At 41.3% G+C, this 23,716-nt stretch overlaps 1 protein-coding gene across 1 annotated transcript; it reads right to left on the bottom strand.

Annotated features, from left to right (window-relative positions):
* Positions 1 to 3,551: 3,551 nt before the first annotated feature.
* On the bottom strand, positions 3,552 to 13,588 carry slc6a6a (solute carrier family 6 member 6a; the record flags this gene model as incomplete). The annotated part of the gene is made up of 14 exons (XM_080855813.1): positions 3,552 to 3,707; positions 3,991 to 4,161; positions 4,282 to 4,382; positions 4,772 to 4,874; positions 5,251 to 5,388; positions 7,897 to 8,009; positions 8,773 to 8,897; positions 9,080 to 9,183; positions 9,275 to 9,409; positions 9,616 to 9,748; positions 9,929 to 10,060; positions 10,453 to 10,576; positions 12,986 to 13,120; positions 13,360 to 13,588. The coding sequence occupies 14 exons, from the start codon at positions 13,586 to 13,588 to the stop codon at positions 3,552 to 3,554; spliced, it is 1,899 nt and encodes a 632-aa protein (XP_080711939.1).
* Positions 13,589 to 23,716: the final 10,128 nt, after the last annotated feature.

Raw genomic sequence — 23,716 nt, 5'->3', positions numbered from 1 at the left:
TAAACTCAAAAGCACACGCGTACAATCAGCACTTGTTCAGCTACATACAGACATCCTCCCACACAAGGGTGATCTTGTGAGCGATTGAATGTATTTTGGAGTCAGCTGAAGGCAGCATTACACCAGTGGTCAGGAGACCAGCTGTCACATCCACATGATGTGGCTTACAGTAGTGCTACCTGAGATGTCAATGTGTTTGTTCTCTTTCTCTCTGCCTCTCTCTCTCTCTCTCTCTCACACATTCACACTTAAACTGATGTCTACAGTTACAGTTACACACATGCTCTGATCTGATCTATCTGTTGGTGTATTCTTGTAGATTTTGTTAAACACAAACTATGTGTGCGCATGTGTGTATACTGTAGGTAAAAAAACGACAATATTATCACAGGGAAACAGTTTGCCAGTTGAATTGAGTTGACGTGATATGACTAACAATACTGTAATGAACAGCATAGCAAATTAGAAACTGTAGTAGTTCATAGTTCATAATTATACATCTACAAAAGAAAATGCAAAGTGGAATTTCTCAGCAGTAATAGAGGACTACTAATGTTAATGGCATGGATCAGACATGGAAATAAAGGCAGTGCCCAGGAAATAGTGACAAACAAACAATCAAATAACACACATATATTGATGAAAAGAGACATCTTTATCTTTACAGGACATTACATTAGACTGCATATTCTCTATAAGGACAGGGGAGCACACATATCACATAAGTATATGTCCATTCTCTGTGTTTCCATAACACAAATTCTTTTTTGTTAACCAATATATTTTATGTAGGTATGTGAGCAATCTGTTGGTGTGTTCTTGTATATTTTGTCCAACAAAGTATGTGTGCCCAAGCATGTTTGAAGCATGTTGACCAGATGGGCGATGACCGCAGTATCATGTCAGGGAAACTGCACTGGTTAATTGGAGTTGGTAGTGAGCAAGACACAAAGCCACCTGCTTTTCGATTTTTTTGTGTTTTTGTTGTGGGTGTGTTATGTGTTAGTGTTAAGGCTACACACATTTTGCAATAGGATGATGCATACTGTATATCCTAACCTTAGTCTATTGTGTGCTAAGATAATCAGGTGTCACAGCTTTTTCCACATCTCTGTCATCCGTTATGAATAACGAAGCCCCACAGAGCATTCTCAGTTTGTCACAACATTTGAAAGAGTGCAGTTGAACCTTGTCATCCTGAATCACCACATCAGGTTTACAGTAACTTTTTGGCCAGTTGTAGACTTCTGAGTCCATCATTGGAACTTTGGTTTCCTTTCCTGCTGCTGTGACGGTGGAGACTGCACATCCTAACCTTTTCTCAAAGTGTTGCCACTGTGTGGTTTAGTTTGTAGTTTTAAACTGAAGCTTGATCCCTCCCAAGTAGCTGGTGATCATTCCCTTGATGTGATTTGGGATAAGGTAATACTTCAAAGCTTTTTTGATGTGCTCATGGGGAATAGGTCTATAGGCGTTGCCAAAATCAAACTGAGAACTCCTGTGTGTTGTAGGCATCATGTGAAACCTAGGATAGAGGTGTTCACACATTCTCAGTCATGTATGAAGATCTTACATGACTGAGAATGTGGTTCATCGGTATTGAGCATAATGGGCTGCTGGATGGGTCACTGTGGGACTCCTTGAGGAATAACCTGTGCTAGTCCTTTTGTGTCAAGATGAACAGCAATCATAATCATATGTTCCCATATAAGAAAACTTTGGTTTGGTTTGTATTCAGCGAAAGAAAATTCTGAGACATCCAGGTGTTAATTTGGTCAATGCATTGACAAAGACATTCTATATGACCAGTCACAAAGTGCATGGCTATAGAAGCTGTTGCTAGTGAACCACTGAGTTTGAGTAAAAAAAGAATACAATCGATTTTTTAAAAGGTCTTTTACGTTATGGGAAAGAAAATGTAAATATGCTTTTTCTGTACAAATATAATCTATTATTGATGCCGAGTTAGACATTTGCATAGTTAAATTGTGCTAAATCTCAATGTATCAAGGTTTACCAACACAGATTGTTTTATTACACTTAATACAAGGATACATGAAATAAACAAACATCTCACTTCAGATAAGCGCAAAAAAACTTTATTTCGAATAACACAGATGCAATATGCATCTTGAAGGGGCTGAATCTGTAACAAATCTACTTTGGTTCACATGTACTTTTTTCTTTTGACATAAAAACAGGTTTGTTAATGTTTATATACGGTTGGAGTGTGTCTGTTTGGTATGCCCTTGCCAGCTGGGAAAATGTGCTCATGGGACATCATGGGACACAGTTACTGGACTTACATAGTCTTCCTGCTCCTGTGTTACAGTGGGGTGGCCCTTGTGACTGGGCTGAGGTTAAAAGCCAAAGTCATTACAAATATCACAAACTGCCCATGGTATTTCATCGTATTTGTATCCGATATTTAAATACATCATCTATGAAAGTATTCCGAAAAAATAGGTAATAACTGGCATAGCTCACATCTTGTAAGGTATAAAATGGCTCATACAAAAGGCATGATTTAAAACAAATTGAATACTACAAAAAGCATGTACTTGCACTCAGAGGGCAGTAAGCCTGATTCAATTCGGAACAATAGAACAGTGTTTGTCGTTGGGGGTTCAGACTAGGATTAGGGGGATCAGAGAAGGTCTGAAGGGTTTCAACACAGATTCGGAGAGTTCAACTGGAAAACCACACCACAAACATTATTCATATACATACAAAAAGTGACATGGTTGATTAGTGTATTTTAGAGAGGGGAGAAAGGGTGTCTGCATTGGTTTCTAATGAGGCAATGTAACAACTGTATGTTGAAATGATACATTCAGTCTAGAGTATGTGTCTGCAGGAGGACGCTCCAGCTCCATTAGGTGTGAAGTGTGTGTGTGTGTGTGTGTGTATATGAGTGTGTGGACTGCGCTTCCACTTGTTAAGGTGGAGGTACTGTACATTCAGTTTCAAAAATCACGACGACAAACCAGAAACAGCCTCTTCAGGTTACAAGGATATACTGCCACAAAACTATGCGAGGACATTAATCTTTTCCACACCTATCTGGACATTTGTTACTGTATACAATTATGCATTTGCTCCTGACCAACAGTTTCTCCACATCTTCTCTAAGTCTTTCCAGTCATCTACAGTACAGTGGTAAAGCGGCACAGTCTTTTCAAGCAAATACTGCCTGATATCCAAGAACAAAGCTCACTATGGTAACACTATCTTTTAGAATAAAAAAAAGGCCAGAGAGAAACAAAAAAACTAGAGAGTACAGAGTACACAAGATTACGCAAGAGTGTATAATAAATACACATGACCCTTAGTAAAAATCTAGTTAGAGTATTCCTAGTGCACACACAGAAGTTACACCTGATCCTAATTCAGAAGTTAAGGGGAGGGAGAGAAGGGGCGTGGGGGTGGTTACACACACAAGAGGGGAGCAGCAGAGGAAGGGGGCGGGGGTTCTCTCATAGAGAGGGCTCAAGTAATCTTTTTTTTTTTCTCTACGATGGTGGGAGCGTGTGTTAATGTTTCGGGCGATTTCACATGGTGGTCTCGACGATGGTGTGTGTAGGTTTGGTGAGCGCGATGGTCCCGCTGGGATCCAGCGGGTGCAGGAGCTCACTGTTCTTCAGGCCGTTTTCTTTGGTTCGAGAGCTCGCCCAACCCGCCACTGGAGCTGCCACTGCCTTGATGCGCTGCAGGACACACACGTACATCACACACACACAAACACACACACACACACACACACACACACACACAAGTGCCAATGTGATTACTTATATGCAAATATCTTCACTTTAAATATACCTAGCACCAATAACTTTACAGGCTGTTAATTGTTGTATTCAGACAGTAAACAATAGATTCCCCACTACAATGTATTGCTTTGTACTATAATGTAAATTTAGTTTTTTGTATTATTGCTATATGTGTGTATATATACTTGTATCATTTACAAGGTGTCCTGATTTGTACCTCTATCAGAGATCCATCAGACTGGAGGATCTTGATGACCACCACCATCGGAATGCACACCATGGAGGTCAGTGCAAGACACCAGCCCACCCCGACGGACCATTCAGGATATTTATACCCCTTATTGTACGTCAGGGGCTTGTATTTCACCAGCGAAAAGACAAAACATCCCTAGGACAAAAGCAAGGGGGGCCGATATTAATATGTGCTTGTGACATTCACAGATGGGACATGAACACGCACACGCACACGCACACAGCCTCATATACCTCCATGCCCACATATACTTACCACACATAAAACTGGTGTAAACACAGTCCAGCTCCATTTCATCCATGGGTTTGGTCTGTAACCAATCATGTCCTCAATCGCATCGTAGAAATTATCAGCGCCTGGTTTAGTGCAAATAAAGAAGAACCGTGACAACTTAATGAAAAACAGCTATTTTAAGCAAACACATCACATGAGGCCAGAAATATGATGCTACACTTCAAGATATCACCTTTGAAAGCACATGATTCAAAAAGAAGCCTTCATGCTGCATTTCTCAAAAATAGAATACATACAGCCACAGACAAATTATATTTATGAGTTGTGTGCATGGATTAGAATTAAACCACTCTGTCAGGATTACGCCCTCAAAACTCAATTGCTAAGAGGCTATCACTATAATACTTGTTTGACGCAACTCTACAATATGATGCGTTACATTTGTTTCAGTGATTAGGTTTGCTGTTGATGCCTGGTCATATAGTATGTCCTAGTGATGGATTGTACTCACCATAAACCCAGGCTACAGCAATGCATTCAAAGAATGCAACCCATAATAGGCACACACCGCTGGCTGCATAGTAGTCAAATAGCTGAAACACGTACATGCCACCCTGCAGACAAAGCAGAGGTCAAAAGAGAGATATACCTCACACACACACACACACACACACCAATCATCACTTTACGACCAACTTTACCAAATGTTCTTTATGAAAAGTGCTTACATCACTAAAATGTGACAGATTTTAATCATTGTGACAGGGCCTTACTTATTGTAACAAAAAGTTATGTTACTGAAATGCTGGCCAACCCTCTGATCAGCTATGTTTGATAAAATACTCTTCTGGCAATGACAAATAGCTAATAATGTGTTTCATGAAGCATACCAAAGTTTCTCAGAAATGAGAAAGCAGTATTGCCCCAAAACATGGCAGGGTATCCTCAATTCCAACAGGACAAGAAAAGTTGTAGTGGAGCAAGTCTTACATTGGTGACCATAGTGAGCCCCAGCAGATAACTAATGAAGCAAATCACAGCGATGAAAATCTCTCGACGATAGCCCTTCCTTAGGAGGGAGGGATACAGATCCACCAGTGAAGTGATCTGGCCTTCCACTTCCACAAACTGAGGACAAACACACACACACACACACACACACACAGAGTGAAGAATGTGAGCCTGTGTTTTATAAAGGAAATAAATTAAGAAATGCAGCTTCAGTCACTGGTCGCATATAGATTATAGGCATATACAGATTATATGTACAACATGGAAACCAATAATATGCAAGTTTGTATGGCATGGCAAACAACAATATAATACTTTCCATATGGGAATACAATAGTGAAGGAGTATTTGTACAGTACGTACTAAATACAAAATTGATCTGCACACAATGTTAAAATTAGCATTTTATCTCACACACACACACACACACACACACACACACACACACACACACACACACACACACAGCTACCTAACAGCCTAACAGTAGACATAAACTATTTGTATGTGTGTGACAGTGTGTGTGTGTGAAAATGATTCTGAAGTTGTGTTTCCATGGCAACATCACTCAGAGTGGAGCTACCAGCATCGCCTACCTTTCCCCTCTTTCTTCATTATCTGTACGTGGTGTGTGTGTGTGTGAGAGTGAACGAGAGAGAGAGGTTTGTTTGTACAGTATTACAGCACAGTTGCAAAGAGCTGAGTATGGATTTATAAGCCTCACACTGAACAAAGCAAGTAGTGTGTGTGGATGATGGGAATCTATTAAACGGCCTTACACACACACATGCGCACAGCAGGCAGTTGAAAGTAGCCCTGCTTCCACCAGCATGTGTGTGCTCTTGGTGCAGGAGGATTAGGACCTCGGGACAGAAAGAGTGGCCGGCTCACAACAGGGCTGAGTTTGCATAGAATAAAATTACCCTCACACAGTGGAAATCGGATCACTGATCTCGCTCACATACACAAACACACTCATATATGTACACACACGCAAAACACACACACACCCATATGCACGTAGGCATGAAACTAGACTACCTACAGCCTCAAGTATTAAAACCGATTCAAACAGAGAAAATCAGGCACAAATATGACCTATAAGTACTCAGCATGTTATGCTATGAATGTTGATAACTTTGCAATGGATGTAATGCTTGCGTTACTGATTCTCACTCAAAGGCTGAACAGTAATTTACAACCCCAAATCGGAAAAAGGTGGGACGGTATGGAAAATGCAAATAAAAAAAAGAAAGCAGTGATTTATAAATTTACCTTGACTTGTATTTCATTGCAGACAGTATGAACACAAGATATTTCATGTTTTGTCAGGTCAACTTCATTTGATTTGTAAATATACATCCATCCTACAGTCATTCATCTATAAGCGATATAACCACATAGGCTTAGGATTACTTTGGCAAACACTGTCAAGCACGTCTATACGTAGTTACATCCAAAAATGCCAGTAAAAACTTTACTGTGCCCAAAGGAAGCCTTATGTTAACTCTATGTTGGTAACACCTGAAACGCTTCCTCACTTAGTGTCTTCAGTCCCTAAAGGTCTTTTAAGTATTGTGAAAAGGAATAGCAACGTTACAAAGTGATAAATGTTTTACTGTCCCAACTTTTTTTGAAATATGTTGCAAGAGAGAAATTGATTAAGTGTTTATTTTGAAAAAACAATCAAATTCATGGAGGTAAAACATCAAATAATGTGCTGTTGTACTGTTTTCAATGTTATACAGGTCAAACAGAATTCACAAATCACTGTTCAGTTTTAATTTTCATTTAACATACCGTCCCAACTTTTTCTGATTTGAGGTTGTACTAAGTGACAGATATGAGAGTAAATGTCACAGAGGAGAGGCTCGTTGAACAACAGTTTTCATGATGATGTTTCAAATCTATTTCATTCAGAAGAGATAAAGAGATATAGATAGATGGATAGAACTTGTGAGATATTCTGTCATGAACTTATAAATGAAATTATACTTGGTTATATGGGTATGGTATATCAGCAATAGCTTAGCAACTTCTCACATTTTAATACTCTTCATTATTATCATACCTTGTTTAGCTAGCTACAGTGTTTAAATTAGAGATGTTGCTATGTTTAGATATTTGCTCGCTAGTCTGTAAAATTGACCTGCACTATTTATGGATGTTCATCCCTTGTGCCATAGTATCCATGCTCTGAGGAACCCTTTGAAGTCTGTCAATGAAAATGCTTACATTGTAACACTTAAATACAGAGCATTCCAATCCACTGGCACATGCTTCTGATTGAAGCTCACCCTAATGAAATGTCCTTTCTCAGTATGTACAGTGGATTCCAGGACTGTAACTGAGTGGTGTCAGCTTTATTTGTGAAGCTCCTGTCATGTGTGTCCAAATAATCACCTCTATTCTTAAATCAATGACGACTTCTTGTAATACACCACCATAATCTCAGTTGTTGCTAGTCTCTAGGTTTCAAACCTCTACTGTGTTCTAGCTGGCAACTAGAACCTTCTAGTTTAACTCCTGCAGCTGTTATTTAAACACTCCAACTCCTAGGGGGTACAGTTGTGTGTGTAAAGCTCAGTAGAGCTGTGGTGGCATGACATGGTGGTGTCAACTAACCTGGCTGTCCAATCCTAGCAGCAGAAGCATGATGAAGAAGAGGATAGCCCAGAACGTCGGCATTGGCATCATTGTTACTGCTTTAGGGTAAGCAATGAAAGCTAGACCTGGACCTGCAGAAGGGGAAGAAAGGGACAAGAGGAAAGAAAGGTCATTTGGCTGCCTCAAACATGATTTCATATTGTATCTTAATACACAGTGATTGAGCACACACACACACACACACACACACACACACACACACACACACACACACACACACACACACGTCAGTTCAGTGTGAATTAGATTTTCCTTTGGCGATTTTCCGTTCACAAAGGAACTGAAACCCTGTGCCAAGAATAGGCCAGTGGCAACAGTGTTGAGGAGGGTCTCCCTGATAGAGAGGAGCAACACCTGAATCATTTGCAGCCCCATTTACCTCTGGTTTCAACCAATTAAAGTGGTCCCCATTTTGTCTGATTGAAGCATTTTGTCCCGGTCAGATGTGGGCAGCTGTGGCTTGAAAGATTACTAGTGCAAACATGCAAACAAACATCCTTCAGCACAACTGACAGGAACTAACAAAATACAGGGACCCGCACTTAGAAAGATACCACTGGTCTGAATAAACATGTGGTGAATGGCATATGATGCATCTTCAAAACACACTCACACAAACACACCTCATTCCCAAAAAACATTATTCAAATACACACCAAAATATGCAGCCAACCTCTTCTCATTCCCGGTCAGCACATGCAGAAACACTAATGCACATCACCCCCTCTATCAGTCAGTTTGTAAATATGTCCATCCTTTGTTGGCATTTTGCCGTGATCACTGATGTCATTTCATTGGTTCAAATTTCAAATCTTTGGCGTTTTGACCTCATACCTGACTCTGCCACATCTTTAATGTCCACCCCTTGCTCTTGTGCCATGAAGCCCAGGACGGAGAATATAGCAAAGCCAGACACAAAGCTTGTTCCGCTGTTGAGGCATCCCAGCAGCAGACAGTCCCTAAGTCACAACACACACCAAGGCAGGGCTTCATCAGTGGGGAAGGGGCGTTGGGAAGGGAGGGGGTGAGGAAGGGAGAAAGAAAGAAAAAAAGAGAAAAGGGGAGGGAGAACAAGAAAAGACAGAGAGCGAGAGCGAGAAATAGAAAGGGCGAGAGAGGCAGAGTGAGGTAAATGCCTCACCTGTAGCAGTTGTATTTGTACTTGTTGTAGCTCCCCAGGGATGTCATTGCACCCAAACAAATGGCATAAGAAAAGAAAATCTGAGTTCCTGCATCAATCCAGACCTGAATATCCAAAGAGATGGACATAATTGGGTTAGGTTTGTTAGAAGATTTTTATATGTGTGAACACAATTGTCTAAGCTGGATGTCTGACCTCTGGGTCTTGCAGACGCGTAAGGTCAGGGTACAAGTAGAACTTAATGCCCTCTGAAGCTCCCGGCAACGTGACCCCTCGGACCAAAAGAACCAGGAGCATGACAAAGGGGAATGTAGCAGTGACGTACACGACCTGACACCACAGAGAAAGACAGAATTAGAAAAAACGAAAGAGTGAGTGAGTGACAAAGGGCACAGTGAGCATAAACAACATTCACATGTTTTTTTTTTCTTCTCTTAATGAGCCATCCATAGTGACAACAGCTAACAAGAATTACAACAAAATAACAATAATGCTAATGGAATAAAACAAGACAACCAGGGCTGGCAGTTCCTTACTTTGCCAGTGGACTTAACCCCCTTCCAGATGCAGAAGAAGCAGATGACCCACACAGCCAGCAGGCACAAGGCCAGCTCCCACTTGATGGAGCCCATTTCATCAATGCCGGAAGAGATGGACAGAACATTATGCCTGGAGGAGAAAGCAGTGATACTCAGCAAGCATGAGCACAGTCAGCCTGAGTAAGCCTTAGAAATACCATGAACTTAATTGTGTGTGTGTGTGTGTGTGTGTGTGTGTGTGTGTGTGTGTGTGTGTGTGTGTGTGTGTGTGTGTGTGTGTGTGTGTATGTATGTGTGTGTGGTTACTTACTCCCAGAACTCAGTAACAGGTGAGGTGAAGTTGAGAGCAGCACTGGTGCTGTTGGTGAAGTTAGAGATCAGCCAAAGGCTTTTGTTCTTGCGGACGGTGTCTTCCACACAGCTGTTTGTGTTCCAGCTGTGCCTGTGGAACAGACTCGTCACATCAGCAGGTGGCAGACTAGGATTCCTTTTGCATATTGGACAGTACAGTCATGTGTGTGTGTGTGTGTGTGTGTGTGTGTGTGTGAACACGTTTAGGAGAAGTCACAATTTCCGGTCACCGTGTCTACACTGCAACACCACAACGAGTCAGATGCGTACTCAATGCATTATCTGTTACCGCAGTGGTCTATCGCAGCTACAGCAAGATCTTATCTAGAGTGTGGTCACATAAGCCTCTCGTACTCCTAATAAGCGGTGTGTTGTGCAGCTAGTATAACACAGATTACATTGTCTCTACTTACAGCTTGTGTGCATTTGTGAATGAGTGTGTGTGGTATTGGTTTGTGTGTGCTGTGTAGTTTTTTTTTTTACCTGCATCCTGCCCAAGGTAGCACTGGCTGGAAACAGTGCAGCAGGTAATAGAGCCCCCAGGCTAGGATCACGATGTAGTAGATATTAAGCAGAGACACGATCACTACGGAGGCATAGCCGATGCCTGAGAGAAACAGAGGGAGTAAACCATTTTTTTAATTTCAAAAGATCTGCTCGTTATTATTGCTCATTAATTTGGCTAATAGCGTGATCCTGCAGGGGAAGATGAAGTCAAAGCTGTGTTTTAGGGTTAAAGTCAGGGCTGACATCACTCTCCAGCTCTTGTGTTCCGGTCCTTATATGATGATTACGCTATTTTTAGACAGCTTTAGCGAGACAGCCTGAATAACGCACTTATGTGCCCTCTGAACTGATGCACTATTTATAATCAGTCAGAGTCGGATATGCACCCGTATATACCACACACACACACACACACACACACACACACACACACACACACACACACACACACACACACACACACACACACACACACACACACACACACACACACACACACACACACACACACACACACACACACACACACACACACACACACACACACAATGTCTATGTTGGAACAAACAAAGGGACAGCTGGCACCCACAATCCAATGAGGGTGTGCTGGGGTGTAAAATAACACACACAAAAGTGAGTATACCATAATCTGCCACCTGTGCTGTGCTCGGTATTGGCATTAATGTAAATGTGTCCATTTGACTGTGTGTGTGTGTGTGAGAGAGAGAGAGGGCAAGAGATAGATAGATAGATAGAAGGAGAGAGAGAAAGCAAGAGAGAGAGACAGTGCGCGCACATCTATGTCTTCCACATGTGTGCGTTTCTTGAGAAGTCTGAAGTTTAACATACTGGCAAAATGGCAGCTGACTTTCTACTGGCAAAATGGTAGCTGTCTCGCTGCTCAATCTCATAGCTGTCTTAGAATTACCCTAAACTAAGCTAAGCTAAGAAACTAATACAAATACTGTGAGGTTTGGGGTTCAACTCAGATTAACCGTGGCCATCATCTGAAACATGATCTTTATAGGTCGTTAGACATGTATCAAACAAGTTAATGTTTGTCTTCTGTTAAAGGTTTGCATAGTCAAGTGACCTTTATTCATATTCCAGGGTAAGCCAAAAAAGGATTTTATTGGACCTAAGCACTTCATTTCATATAGTATAAAAGAGCAAGACAGGTGATGATGGGATGATGATAGGATGATAGGCCCACCTGCATAAACACTTACACTGCATACTGGATCTTATAAAATGGTGTTATACCTCAGAGCTGGATTATTGTAGATTCATCAACAAAATTCTGGACCATATTTATAGACAGTTATAGGTTATAAGTTATAGGATTTCTCTGCCATTTCTAAATTACTAGTCCATTATGCCATGACTGACTGACTGGAATAAGGAGATTTTAACACTAGCATGTAGTGTGATAGTATACATTTGGCAAAGTCCTGTACTCTCTGAAGTCATGAAGCCATTTGACATTTGTGTCACACTCTAGGCTTGTTTGATAATCATAAAATATCTCAAAATATGCAGAATATGCATCAAGTTTAGAATGGGTGCAGGCACATCTTGTGTTTGATGTAAACTCATCTCATTCGGTCCCAAGCAAACATCAAAAGAAAGCATCACTCAGCTAGAAATGGGACTATAGTCTGAAATGCAGTCTGCTGTTTGGACCGTCTGCATAAAAACCTCTCCTCAAGCTTTTGGGTCACAGCTCTTCGCAAGGCATCTCAGCTCTATATTCCATCACAGTTGCCATGGCAATACGGAATATGTTACGAGTCAGAATGTGTGTGTGTGTGTGTGTGTGTGTGTGTGTGAGAGAGAGGGAGAGTCAAAGGTAGGTAGACAGAAAGAGGGACTTTTAAAAACATTTGTTTTAAAAAATTAAAACATTTTTAAGATCATTGAGGGGTTGTAAGATAGAGAGTAAGATCAGTCTATACTAACAGAGATAGAGAGAGAGAGAGAGAGAGAGAGAGAGAGAGAGAGAGAGAGAGAGTTTCAATTTGAGTGTGTGTTATGTCTAAAATGTCTACATAGCTTCAGAACAAGAATGTGGGCTAAGTGAAAAGCCAAAACATTAAGCCCCCCTTTCAGAGGGCGTGTAAGGTACTGTGTATTTAACCTGATGACAAAGATGCACGATAAAGCAAGCTTAGCTCAAATAATCTAGGGAAAGGGAGGAACATCTGAGGAGAACAGCCTGTCTCACTGCTGCCTGGCAACCGCCACCACAATAAACCTAACGGGAGCTCCACTCCCAGAGAGGAGTGGAGGAGCACTAACAAACATCACATTCACTGAACTCACAAACATCACCATTACAGCCCCATCACACTCACAAAGATGACCAACCGAAAACAAGCACACTGCTCAACAGTGAATGAGAAGCATACGCTGCCTGCTCTTTCGTCTGCTCGTTTTTTTGCCCTTACTTCCCCTCCCCCTCTCTGCCATTTCACCTCCAAAACGATGCCGTTTCCCCCTCTTGACTCACCAGTGAAAATGGGACAGAGTTTCCCCCAGCAGGTGATGCCTCCCTCGGAAGTGTACTGACCAAGAGCCACCTCCAAGAAGAACACAGGCAGCCCTCCACCAAACAGAAAGATGAAGTAGGGAATGAGAAATGCACCTGAAACACACACAAGAGAGAAAAACTGAAATGAGAATGAACATTTCCTCAAGTGTTTGGTGCTTACTAAGAACGAAATGTCAAAAAAATGTGTGTCCTCAGGTACGATTACTTAATACAAATTTTTGGGTCAGGGTTAGTGTACCAACATGACAAATGTATAGTTTGATTAACTAATCACTTAGGTACTTAGGGACTGCAATGAGAACACTTCACATAAAGGGAGATATATTCCCCACCTCCGCCATTCTTGTAGCAGAGGTAAGGGAAACGCCAGACGTTCCCTAAACCTACAAAGCCCCCAGCCACAGACAGCAGAAAGTCCATCTTGCTCGACCATTTCTCTCGCTGCAAAGGCTTGCCCTCCGCCTCGTCCTCTGGGCGCGTGCCGGGACTCTTGCCCGGAGACGGCTTCAGTGTGTCCTTATGGAAGTCCTTCAAATACTGGAGCTTCTCTTTCTGGGCCATGCTGTGAAAGAAAGACAGAGAGAAAGAAAGCAAGAAAGAGAGAGAGACTTCGTTAATCAGAGAGAAACTGTTTATCCTTTGCGTTCTAGCATTCTTCATTGACTCATCAAACACCACTTCAGGCTGAAAAGATGAATTGTTTTTTTTTCGCAGTCTGGTAGGAATGGTGGTGTGCAAGATACAGAATTATACAAGGGTCTTTGACATTGTAGCTTGAAAATTCAAACAGTTTGAGTCCAAATTCTTCTTCAGATTGCATTTTTTTCACCAGCAATGGTTTCCTGATAAAATGCAACTTTCTTTCTGATCCTGGGAGGGTTGCTACAGTCCAAGATGAATACATGAAAACAAAGGTAAAAACTGAGATTATCTACCTCCTCTATCCTCTCTCACCGTCTGTCTTTCTTTACCCTCTCATCTTTCTCTATGTCCTTCCTCTATTAATCATATCTTCCTTGATTAGCTGTTTGCTTTTTTATCACTGTCAGGTCAATGTTTTTTCCCCTTGTGTACAGCCTGTGTGTATATATATATATATATACATATATATATTCACCTGCTGACAAAGAGCAACAACAACACAACCCAGTGACACAAAACGATCTTCATTAGCTTTCCAACTCTTTGTGTGTGGAGTATGTTTCATTCAGTGAGAGATACACACTCATAAGCCCTTGCACCAGAGAGTGTTTTTGTATGGGGTGAGGGGTGGAGGTCTACACTGAACTCTAACCTGTTTCTCTCATTCCTGCTCATTACAAAATCTCTCACAAACAACCCCTCAGTATGTGTGCGCGTACACACACACACACACACACACACACACACACACACACACACACACACACACACACTCTGTCAAGTCCTTGACCTGGCAGTATTTGAGTGTATGAGTTCGACGAAGAATGTCTTATAAAAATGACATTCCACAACTCTTTCTCTTACACACAAAACTGAACACACAATAAAATGGGCTTATCATCTACAATTATTTTCAACTTCCCAACAAGGTCACTCACCGCTTTGTCAGCTCCACTAAAAGAAAAAAAGAAAGACAAAAATATAGAAAGAAAAAAGAATAAAATTCTTTGTCTAAATGTGTGTTTGTATATGTGTATATGAGCAAATGCATGCATGTACATGGATGCAGTATGGGATTTGGCATGTACAAAGTAATGTGTTGCTGTTCCTACAGGCTCCATTCAATCTTTCCTGACTGTCTTGCCAAGCATAATAACTAGTAGCCCTGAGAATAGAAGTGCCTACACACACTCACACCTCCTGACACTGCCCCGACTCTTACTGACTAATTAGACACAATACAGTACACAGTGAGCGCCACCTCATTCCTCACGAGTAGTAAGGTTATAAATACATTGAGGATGAAATGACTCCCTGGCCTCAAGTCACCCTGAAAATGTTACTGTATTCTGATGCCTAGATAAAACTGAACTTTGCACTGGAGGCTGAACTAAATTGAACTCGGTGATGAACTACCTTTAACTCTAGTTTACACAGACGGTCAGCTACAACATAGAGGTAAGCACGGTCAGACACTGTGTGGGGCCAGGCAAAGGCACAACACAGATGGACTGACACACAGCAATGCTAATGCTCTCAACATATTTAAAGGCATAGTGATTCCACACAGGTAAGTTTTAATGAATCACATTTACAAGGTATAATATGGTAGAAAATACACCCTGCCCCTCAGTGTCCCCTCTGAACGCCCTTTCCCCAGACACAGGCTGCCTAGGCAAGAAGACACATGATTGACGGGCAGATAAAGACGTCTCTTTGTATTGACTGTTTGCACGTGTCTGGCCCACATCATTTATTTTCTCCCCTCCCCCCCAACTACAGAGCCTGGAGCAGGCACTGACCTCACCACCCCCCCACCCCCTATTCCATTCCCATATTGTGGATACTGTGTTGACACATACACAAACCTCGAGGCTACTTTCATTATGCACTAAAAAGGTTGAGGAACTGGTTTAACACACACACACACACACACACACACACACACACACACACACACACACACACACACACACACACACACACACACACTCGCATTTGTTAGGGTGGCGTTGGGGTAACGTGTTAAATTAAGCTCAACTGCATTTGTGAGTCTGAGCACTGAGCCAGTGCATAGACATTTGGGCAGATGGCACCTCACTGTGATGGCTCATACCAACTGCATGCCAACTACCATAACCAGGGAATGCTATCAGTCTGCCTCACATTCAAGTTCACACTTCCACCAAATGACAGAGAATGAATGCCACCAGTGTGGTTTAAAGGAAGGAGAAAATGTTACCTCCCATCCACAACGTGGCACAAAACGCATTGTCATGATGTAAACCCAAAGCTGGAATAAAATAATGAATCTCTTCAAACCCTAGCTGCCAGTCTCCTCCTATTACAATGTATTTAACCTGTCCAATCAGTGAATACATCTGAAGCATATCAACCAATCAGCATCAGTATCTACATGAATTAACAACGGAAAGCTGCCCACCAAGTACAACACACTTTCTGGCACTTTTATATCTGAAGACAGGACCGCAATATTATGACCCAGAGGCCAACTACTGCCTGTTTCACATTTCTCAAAGATAGATAGGATGTAAACATACATTATCTGCTGACAGTGGCGTCGCCCTGACCCTGTAATGTAAACATTGAATTTGGCTTTTCTCTTTGTGGATTGTACGGATATAGATTCGTAAGCGTTGAACTGGTACAATTAGTGAAGGAGCATAGCACGTCCGCTTCAGTCAGATGGGGCATTTGTGTGCCTGTGGGGGATCCGCTGGCCCACTGAGCCTTCCAATATTCTGCTGGCAAGGAACTGATGTGTTCACAAAACGACTTGCCCAGCAAGGTATTTCAACAAACGATAAGGAGATTCGAAATAGCCTTCAAATCTACACACGTTCGGTGTTCAGGGGTCACCTTTGCCCTTCAGTTTAAACAGCCGGTAACCAACAAGGTGTTTAGTGATAATATGAACAGTTTATATAGCCATACATTTTTGGTCATCCTAGGCTCCTTGATGACGACAACAAGAGCGAAGCTACGTGTTTATGCAGCTACAACCTCAAGGTCATCAGTTTTTTTTTTAAATCGCTTGATCAAAATTGGTCAATGAATCACCTATCCTATGCCATCACTCTCTTAAATGGCACACCTGTTCTCCACGGCTAGTAAGGTTGATATAACACGCCCATATAGGAGGCTAATCAAGTCGGTGGAACCTGACCCACCCACCCGATGGCCTCATTCTCCACTCGTCTCAAAATCCCCTTCAGTATGTGCTCCAAGAACAAGACATATAGACAACTGGGATGCGAACACGCTCCTTGCGCAGACATATTATTTTTATCCATTTAAGCATATTGCATCCTCACGTCTAAGAAAATACCTGCTCTATAATTTCACATAAGTCTAAATCGAATCAACATTGAATGAAGAGTTTACCATGTCCACCAACCCAGACACGCTTCAATCAATCGCGTCTTTATTCAGAACAGACTTCACGCTCCACAATCAAATGGCCCTCCAGCTAATCTCATGACGGTTAACGCCAGACGGCGTTTCTTGTTATACTATTGTCACATATGATGCCCTACACAATACCCTTCAGTAAAATACGTTCTTTATGGCGGCATGTCCCGATGAGAGGTTACACATCTGGCTTCAGCTCAAGTCGAGAAACAAAGGCGAGACTTAACAAATAAATCAATTCAAATAACCGGCATCTGCTAAATATGCATATGTGAAAATCAATTTTTCTCGCCAAGAAATTTTGTAGACGCGCTGTTCTGACATTAGCGAGCAAGCCCCGGTGATTCCGCGCTCTTCATTTAAGGTTATCCAGGATGGCAGTTGAAAGAGAGTGAAATGCATTAAAACGAAGTGCTCCTTTCCTAGAACTTGTAAGTGTTTTCAAATGTTTTCATTTCTCCTGTTGTGCGTAAAATATGATATGAAGGTTGTTAAAGATATTGTGATAAAACACAGACCAAAAAAAAGACCTGAGCTGAAATTGTCTGCAAAAGAACGGAAACAAATTGTACATGGTTCTACTACATAATTTAACCTTGCCCCTGAGAAACACATCAATCGCTTTTGCAACTATAACGACAATAGTGACACTGACCAAGACACTGTCAGTTTCATTAACATCATATTCACACTTCAACATAATCGCATTAAAATCTCAGTTTTCTAATTAAGTAATTGAACATAGGTAGGGTATTACCTGTCGACTACTTTATTGTGCTGTTCGGTCCTGTCCTTCTTGCTTGTTGCTTGTTGTGCGATGACTGGGTACCGGAGCACTCGCAACACAATAATTCACACGCGTTTTTTTTTTTTAATTTCCTGGACTCCAGTTCCTTATAACGGGCGCCAGTGTGATATCAGTGAGAGTGGAAAAACACCAGCCTCCCGGTGCAACAGGAGTGTGCTTCTTAAAGAGATAGCTTCCCGCAAGCTTAATGAGCTCATTCCGCCTTCAGACCGGCGGCCAAAGCGCATGCGCTTTTAGAAACGTGCCGCCTAACATCCACACACACATATACACACATCCACGCACCCCGACCAGCAACAGAGGAGGATGAAGTGCGTGAGGGAGGCGTTCTGACGTAACTACCCTGGCAACCGGAGCTGCAGTGCATGAACCATATGCATAGAACAGAATACTGAAATGACATATTGTGATGTGATTGAAGTCATAGAATGAGAATGTTCATCACCCAGAAACTACATAATTGCTATGTTGACCATTTTTCTACAACACACTGTCAAATAATCTATTTTACACAATGTATTCTTTTTTCAAATACACAGGCACCACGTTCCCTATTTCATGTTGGCACTGAAACTCGTAATTTCTATTAGCCCTTTCTTTTGTCTTCTATTGCCCGCTCCACTTAAACCTACTTAAATGAGATGCAAAGTTCCTTTCTTCCTCCCCCAACCAATATGCTTTGTTCCATTTGACCCTCCTCATACCTCATATTGTGAGAGTATGATCTTAACCCTGGGGGATGTGGACCATGTCCTCCCTAATCAGTTATTCAGCAAGTCAGTCTGCACAACTTTATTTATTCAAATAAGCAAGTCTTTGATATCTTAAGAAGTTTGGAAGAGGTAGATAAAAACATAATTAAACAGTCTACTGCCATAAATCATACAGAAACCAATATAGTTAGATATGAGAGCATAGTGGTTATCAGGAGCAGGGTTGGTTGGTTACTTTTGAAATGAATTAAGTCACAAATTACTAATTACCTTCTTAAAAATGTTACTATTTTAATATCTTTTTAAAATGATTTTAACTGCTACGTGTCTTAAATTCAAACAAAGGAAACAAAAAAAAACAATGCGAAAAGTTGTAACACAACAGAATGCATGTTATATTCTACATAAAACTTATTACAGAAAAAAATATATTCGAATTTGACACCAACATTTGGATTAGCAACTATAATTTAATTATATATAATTTTTTTTAGTAACTGTGACTGATTATAATCACATTTATTTTGTAATCAAATTACATAACTCAGTTACATTTACCTACTCCCCAGCCCTGGGTACTGTTCGGCGACGCTCGCTAAGCGGTGTAGCGCGCTAGATTCCAGGCTAAAATAGAGGACGCCCCTTTATCGAGTTCGGCAAAGCAACTTCTGATGTATTACCATAGTAACATATCGCTTAGCACTAACCTGCTCCAGGGCAGGCTTACCAAAGTTTAGCTGGCTAAACTTGCCACACCCACGCCTAAAGGAGGGATCCCATTGACAAGGAGTCATATTATAGTTTGATTAGCGCAGGAAGAGTTATTTGCGATCGCCAAGAAGATCCATTTTTCCATCATGATGAGTTCTTGTATGAGCGCTACCGATCCACCCGACAAGGAATAATTAATTTAGAAGACCTTCTCGAGTCATTTATTGCATACACCACCGTCAAACATTGAATGTCTTCACTTTCTTGCGAGTGGTAGCCTTCATTTTTGTAATGTCAGCGATGCGGAGAACAAAGCACTCATAATTATATGACAGTGGTAGCCTATTAGTACAGTTGAGACATTGGTACAGTTGATAAACCCGAAATAACTTTCATGCGCAGCCTGAGACGTGATTTTTAGTTTGCACATGAATACTAAAGTTTTCTTTCTATTTGAGCACATAACCCATCTCCATTACGGAGATATTGGCGAAAGTTGTTTAAGATTTTGATTTTATGTCCCTTCTAAAATCACGATGTTATTAACCATACGTCATCAACAAATGCACGCACATCATTGCAAACGTATAGTTTTGCAAACGTGTCTAGTTTTTGTGCAGTAGTGAATAAAGTCTGAATTTCTTATTTATACATTTACATTTAGTCATTTCGCAGACGGTTTTATTCAACGCTATTTACAAGGAGATGTAAAACTACAATTACTAGGGAGGCGAAGGGGTTCGAACCAGCGATCTATTGCAAGCAATCCATGAGCTCTAACCGCTTCACCAGTCACATATTAGACATTGGAAAAGATATCACAACTTATACAGCCTATAGACAGTTTCTTATATTGCTGTCACAGCCACGGCAGTGTTGAATTTTGACATGATTATGGTCTTGAATTCTTCATAACGCATATCGGGGAAAAAAATCATGGTTTTGGTGATCGACCTTTCTTGCCTTTTGAAGTAGGACGTGCACGCGCAATTTAGTTGACAAGTTTAGCCTGGGATAAAATAACTTGACATATAAATAATTTAGCGCACGTCGCCAGACCGGCTTGGCCTGTTCTCATTTAGCGAGCTATATTATCTCATGTCGCAAGCTAAATTAATTATCTTAGCTTCAGTTGTACGCCGAACAGGGCCCAGATCCTTCACCTGCTTGTAGTGACTACTTTACCTCCTCACATTTGAATTGATATCCAATTATTGACCACATTACCTGTCATATTATGCCAGTATAAGGGCAAGTTTGTGCCTTGGGGTACTTTTTTGTGGTAGATGGAAAATGGTATCACTAAGAAAAAGTGTTTGTTGGAAATTATCTTTATTGGGAATAACCCCTTGAGATGTACCATCTCGTTTTCGAGGGGGTCCACAACACAATCAGATAGTAAACATACATTAAATGAACATAAACATAGAAACAAAAATAAGACAGGACAAACAAAAACAACACACAACAAACGATCAGCAGAATTGCAGCAAGACATCAGATACATAACGAATTATACGACTGCGCTCCAAGCAGAGCACAACAACAGATCCTCGGTTTACATAGTACTGACACAACAAACACTTCAAATGAGTGTGCATGCACTTGCAATCGTGCGTGTGGACAGACAGACAGACACACACACACACACACACACAAACACACATGCACACACACACACGCGGCAGACACACACACATACACATACACATACACACATAAACACGCACACACACACGCACACACACACACACACACACACACACACACACACACAGACACAGACACAGACACATACGCACACACACACACACACGCACACAGACACGCACACACACACACACACACACACGCACACACACACACACACACACACACACACACCATTGTGCTTTGTGACAGGTGTTTGGAGCGCAGCTGAGTTGCCATGATGCTGATGCCTCAGGAGAAACTGTGATGTTTCCCAGCAGGTACAATCTCAACTGCTGAACAGACTCACTCTCATCTCTGAGATTGTGTTTAATCAGGGCCAATGGGAACCCTGAAACCAGTTCTCGTCAAAGTAATTGTATACTATGTGTTTGTATTAATGCAAGTTTGTTGTATCAGTGTAACAGTGTACATGCATCAATATTACATTATAATCCAGTTCTACACTGCAGTCATAGAGTCTGTTCTGTGCACTTCAGTAACTGTCTGGTTTGGTTCAGCCACCAAACTGGACAAGAACAGACTCCAACGGACAGTCAGGTCTGCTGAAAAGATCATCGGTGCCAACCTGCCCACCATCCAAGACCTGTACACCGCCAGAGTCAGGAAACAGGCAGGAAAAATCACTGCAGACCCCTCACACCCCGGAAACAAACTTTTCAAACGCCTCCCCACTGGTAGGCGTGACAGTTTCTTCCCCCTCGCCGTCTCACTATTGAACTGCTCAAAGTAACATACATATTTATCCATGTAGCATATATTTATCCCTGCACTTCTTGCACTCTCCACTTTCTTCTTTGCACTATTGTCAAAATTCACAGCTCCTGTACATACTTTGTCAAACTTTCATAGACCATTGCACTGTTTGTTTTTGTATTGTATTGTGTTTGTTTTTGTATTGTGTTGTAATGTATATTTTGTGTAATATATTGTGTTTGTTTTTGTATTGTGTTGTAATGTATATTTTGTGTAATATATATGTAAGCACATTGAGAGCCAGTTCACCAGGTCAAATTCCTTGTTTGTTCTAACTTACTTGGCAAATAAAATCTGATTCTGATAGTCCAGAATATTGTGTATTTTGTGAGGTTATTGTGTATTTTGTAAGGTAATTGTGTATCTTGTTGCACAGTTAGAGAGAGAGAGATAGAGAAGTGTTTTGGCACCACTGAGCAGGAGTTACCATGTCTCACAAAGTCATGTGGTGTTAGTAATCCTCTTTCTTTCTCATATGAAATCTGTGTGTGTGTGTGCGTGCGTGCGTGTGTGTGTGTGTGTGTGTGTGTGGGGGGGGGGGGGGGGGGGGTGGGGGGGGTGTATGTGTGTGTGTGGGTGTGTGTTTAAAAGTCACAAGGTTCATTTAAGTCAAGGACAGGAAGGACTGGAAAAGACCACTCACACACACACACACACACACACACACACACACACACACACACACACACACACACACACACACACACACACACACACACACACACACACACACTATACAGAGTTTGCACAGTTTTTCTATTGCAACTCTCTGTTCCATACTCCGTTCCTCATTTGAATAGTTTTTGTAATCTTTTAAGTTTACTTTGCTTTGTAATACCTCTGTTTGGGGTGCAGCAGTTAAGGTGAAACTAAACTAAACTAAAAATGTGTCCAGTGCACTGACTGTCATGTGACCTGAGGTGTTATCAGATCCTTAGATTCAACCGCAAAACCCCTCACCCACACACACACACAAGGTGAATATGACAGAAAAGAAAACAATAAACTATCAGTATTTACTCACTGGTAGTAACGCAAGTGTAAGTGAATTCCATGGGTCTATAATGAAAAGTGTTCCTGCAACTGTGGGACATCAATGGCTCAATCTTTCTCACTCTGGAAATCAATTGGTGCCAAGAAGAAGTAATGTATGTGCATTTGCAATACATAATCAAGTCCTGAATGTCATGTCTGGAGATTTGTATTGATTGGGATATTTGGATAGTGATACTGATATTCATTACCAACATCCACAATTCCCTCTATTTGTAGGGAACATTTAAACAAGTAGGGTGTGTAATACAGCCCAGTGTGTGCTCCTTCCTGGGCGACGCCAGTTTAAATCACTGCAATCCCCACATAATCCATGCATTGAATCCAACCAAAAGATGTCAAAGTAAATCTTGATGGGAAAGAAAGTAGTCAGATAGTACTGGGAATACATGTGTGGGTGGCAGATAGATAGAGAGAGAGAAAGAGAGAGAGAGAGAGAGAGAGAGAAAGAGAAAGAGAGAGAGAAAGATAGATATAAATACAAAAAATCTGCACATCTCCAGTAGCGCTCTCACTGTTGTCAAGGAGACATTCCCTGTCATACTACCAAAGTGCCCAGATTACTCAGCATACCCATAACAACCATCAACACACTCCCGCCTCCCTCTCAAATGTTAGGTTAACAAAGCCACAATCATCAACTTGGAACCAATAAAGCAACAACAGACACCAGTATAGGCCAAATAAATATTTTATTTTAAATTATTTGTAGATTCATTATACAATCCAACGATTTTTGCTATACAGAACTACACTTGAGAACATCATGTAAACTGGTCTTTCAATATCAGACAGCCAAATTAGCCAAACAGACACACAGGCAAGCATATGGCATTTGGCACAATCAATTGTAACAAGTCACGT

Source organism: Sprattus sprattus (assembly GCF_963457725.1).
Source record: "Sprattus sprattus genome assembly, chromosome: 18".
Lineage (NCBI taxonomy): Eukaryota > Metazoa > Chordata > Actinopteri > Clupeiformes > Clupeidae > Sprattus > Sprattus sprattus.
Note: the sequence above shows the minus strand (reverse complement) of the source record. Positions and strands in the feature narration are given on the sequence as shown.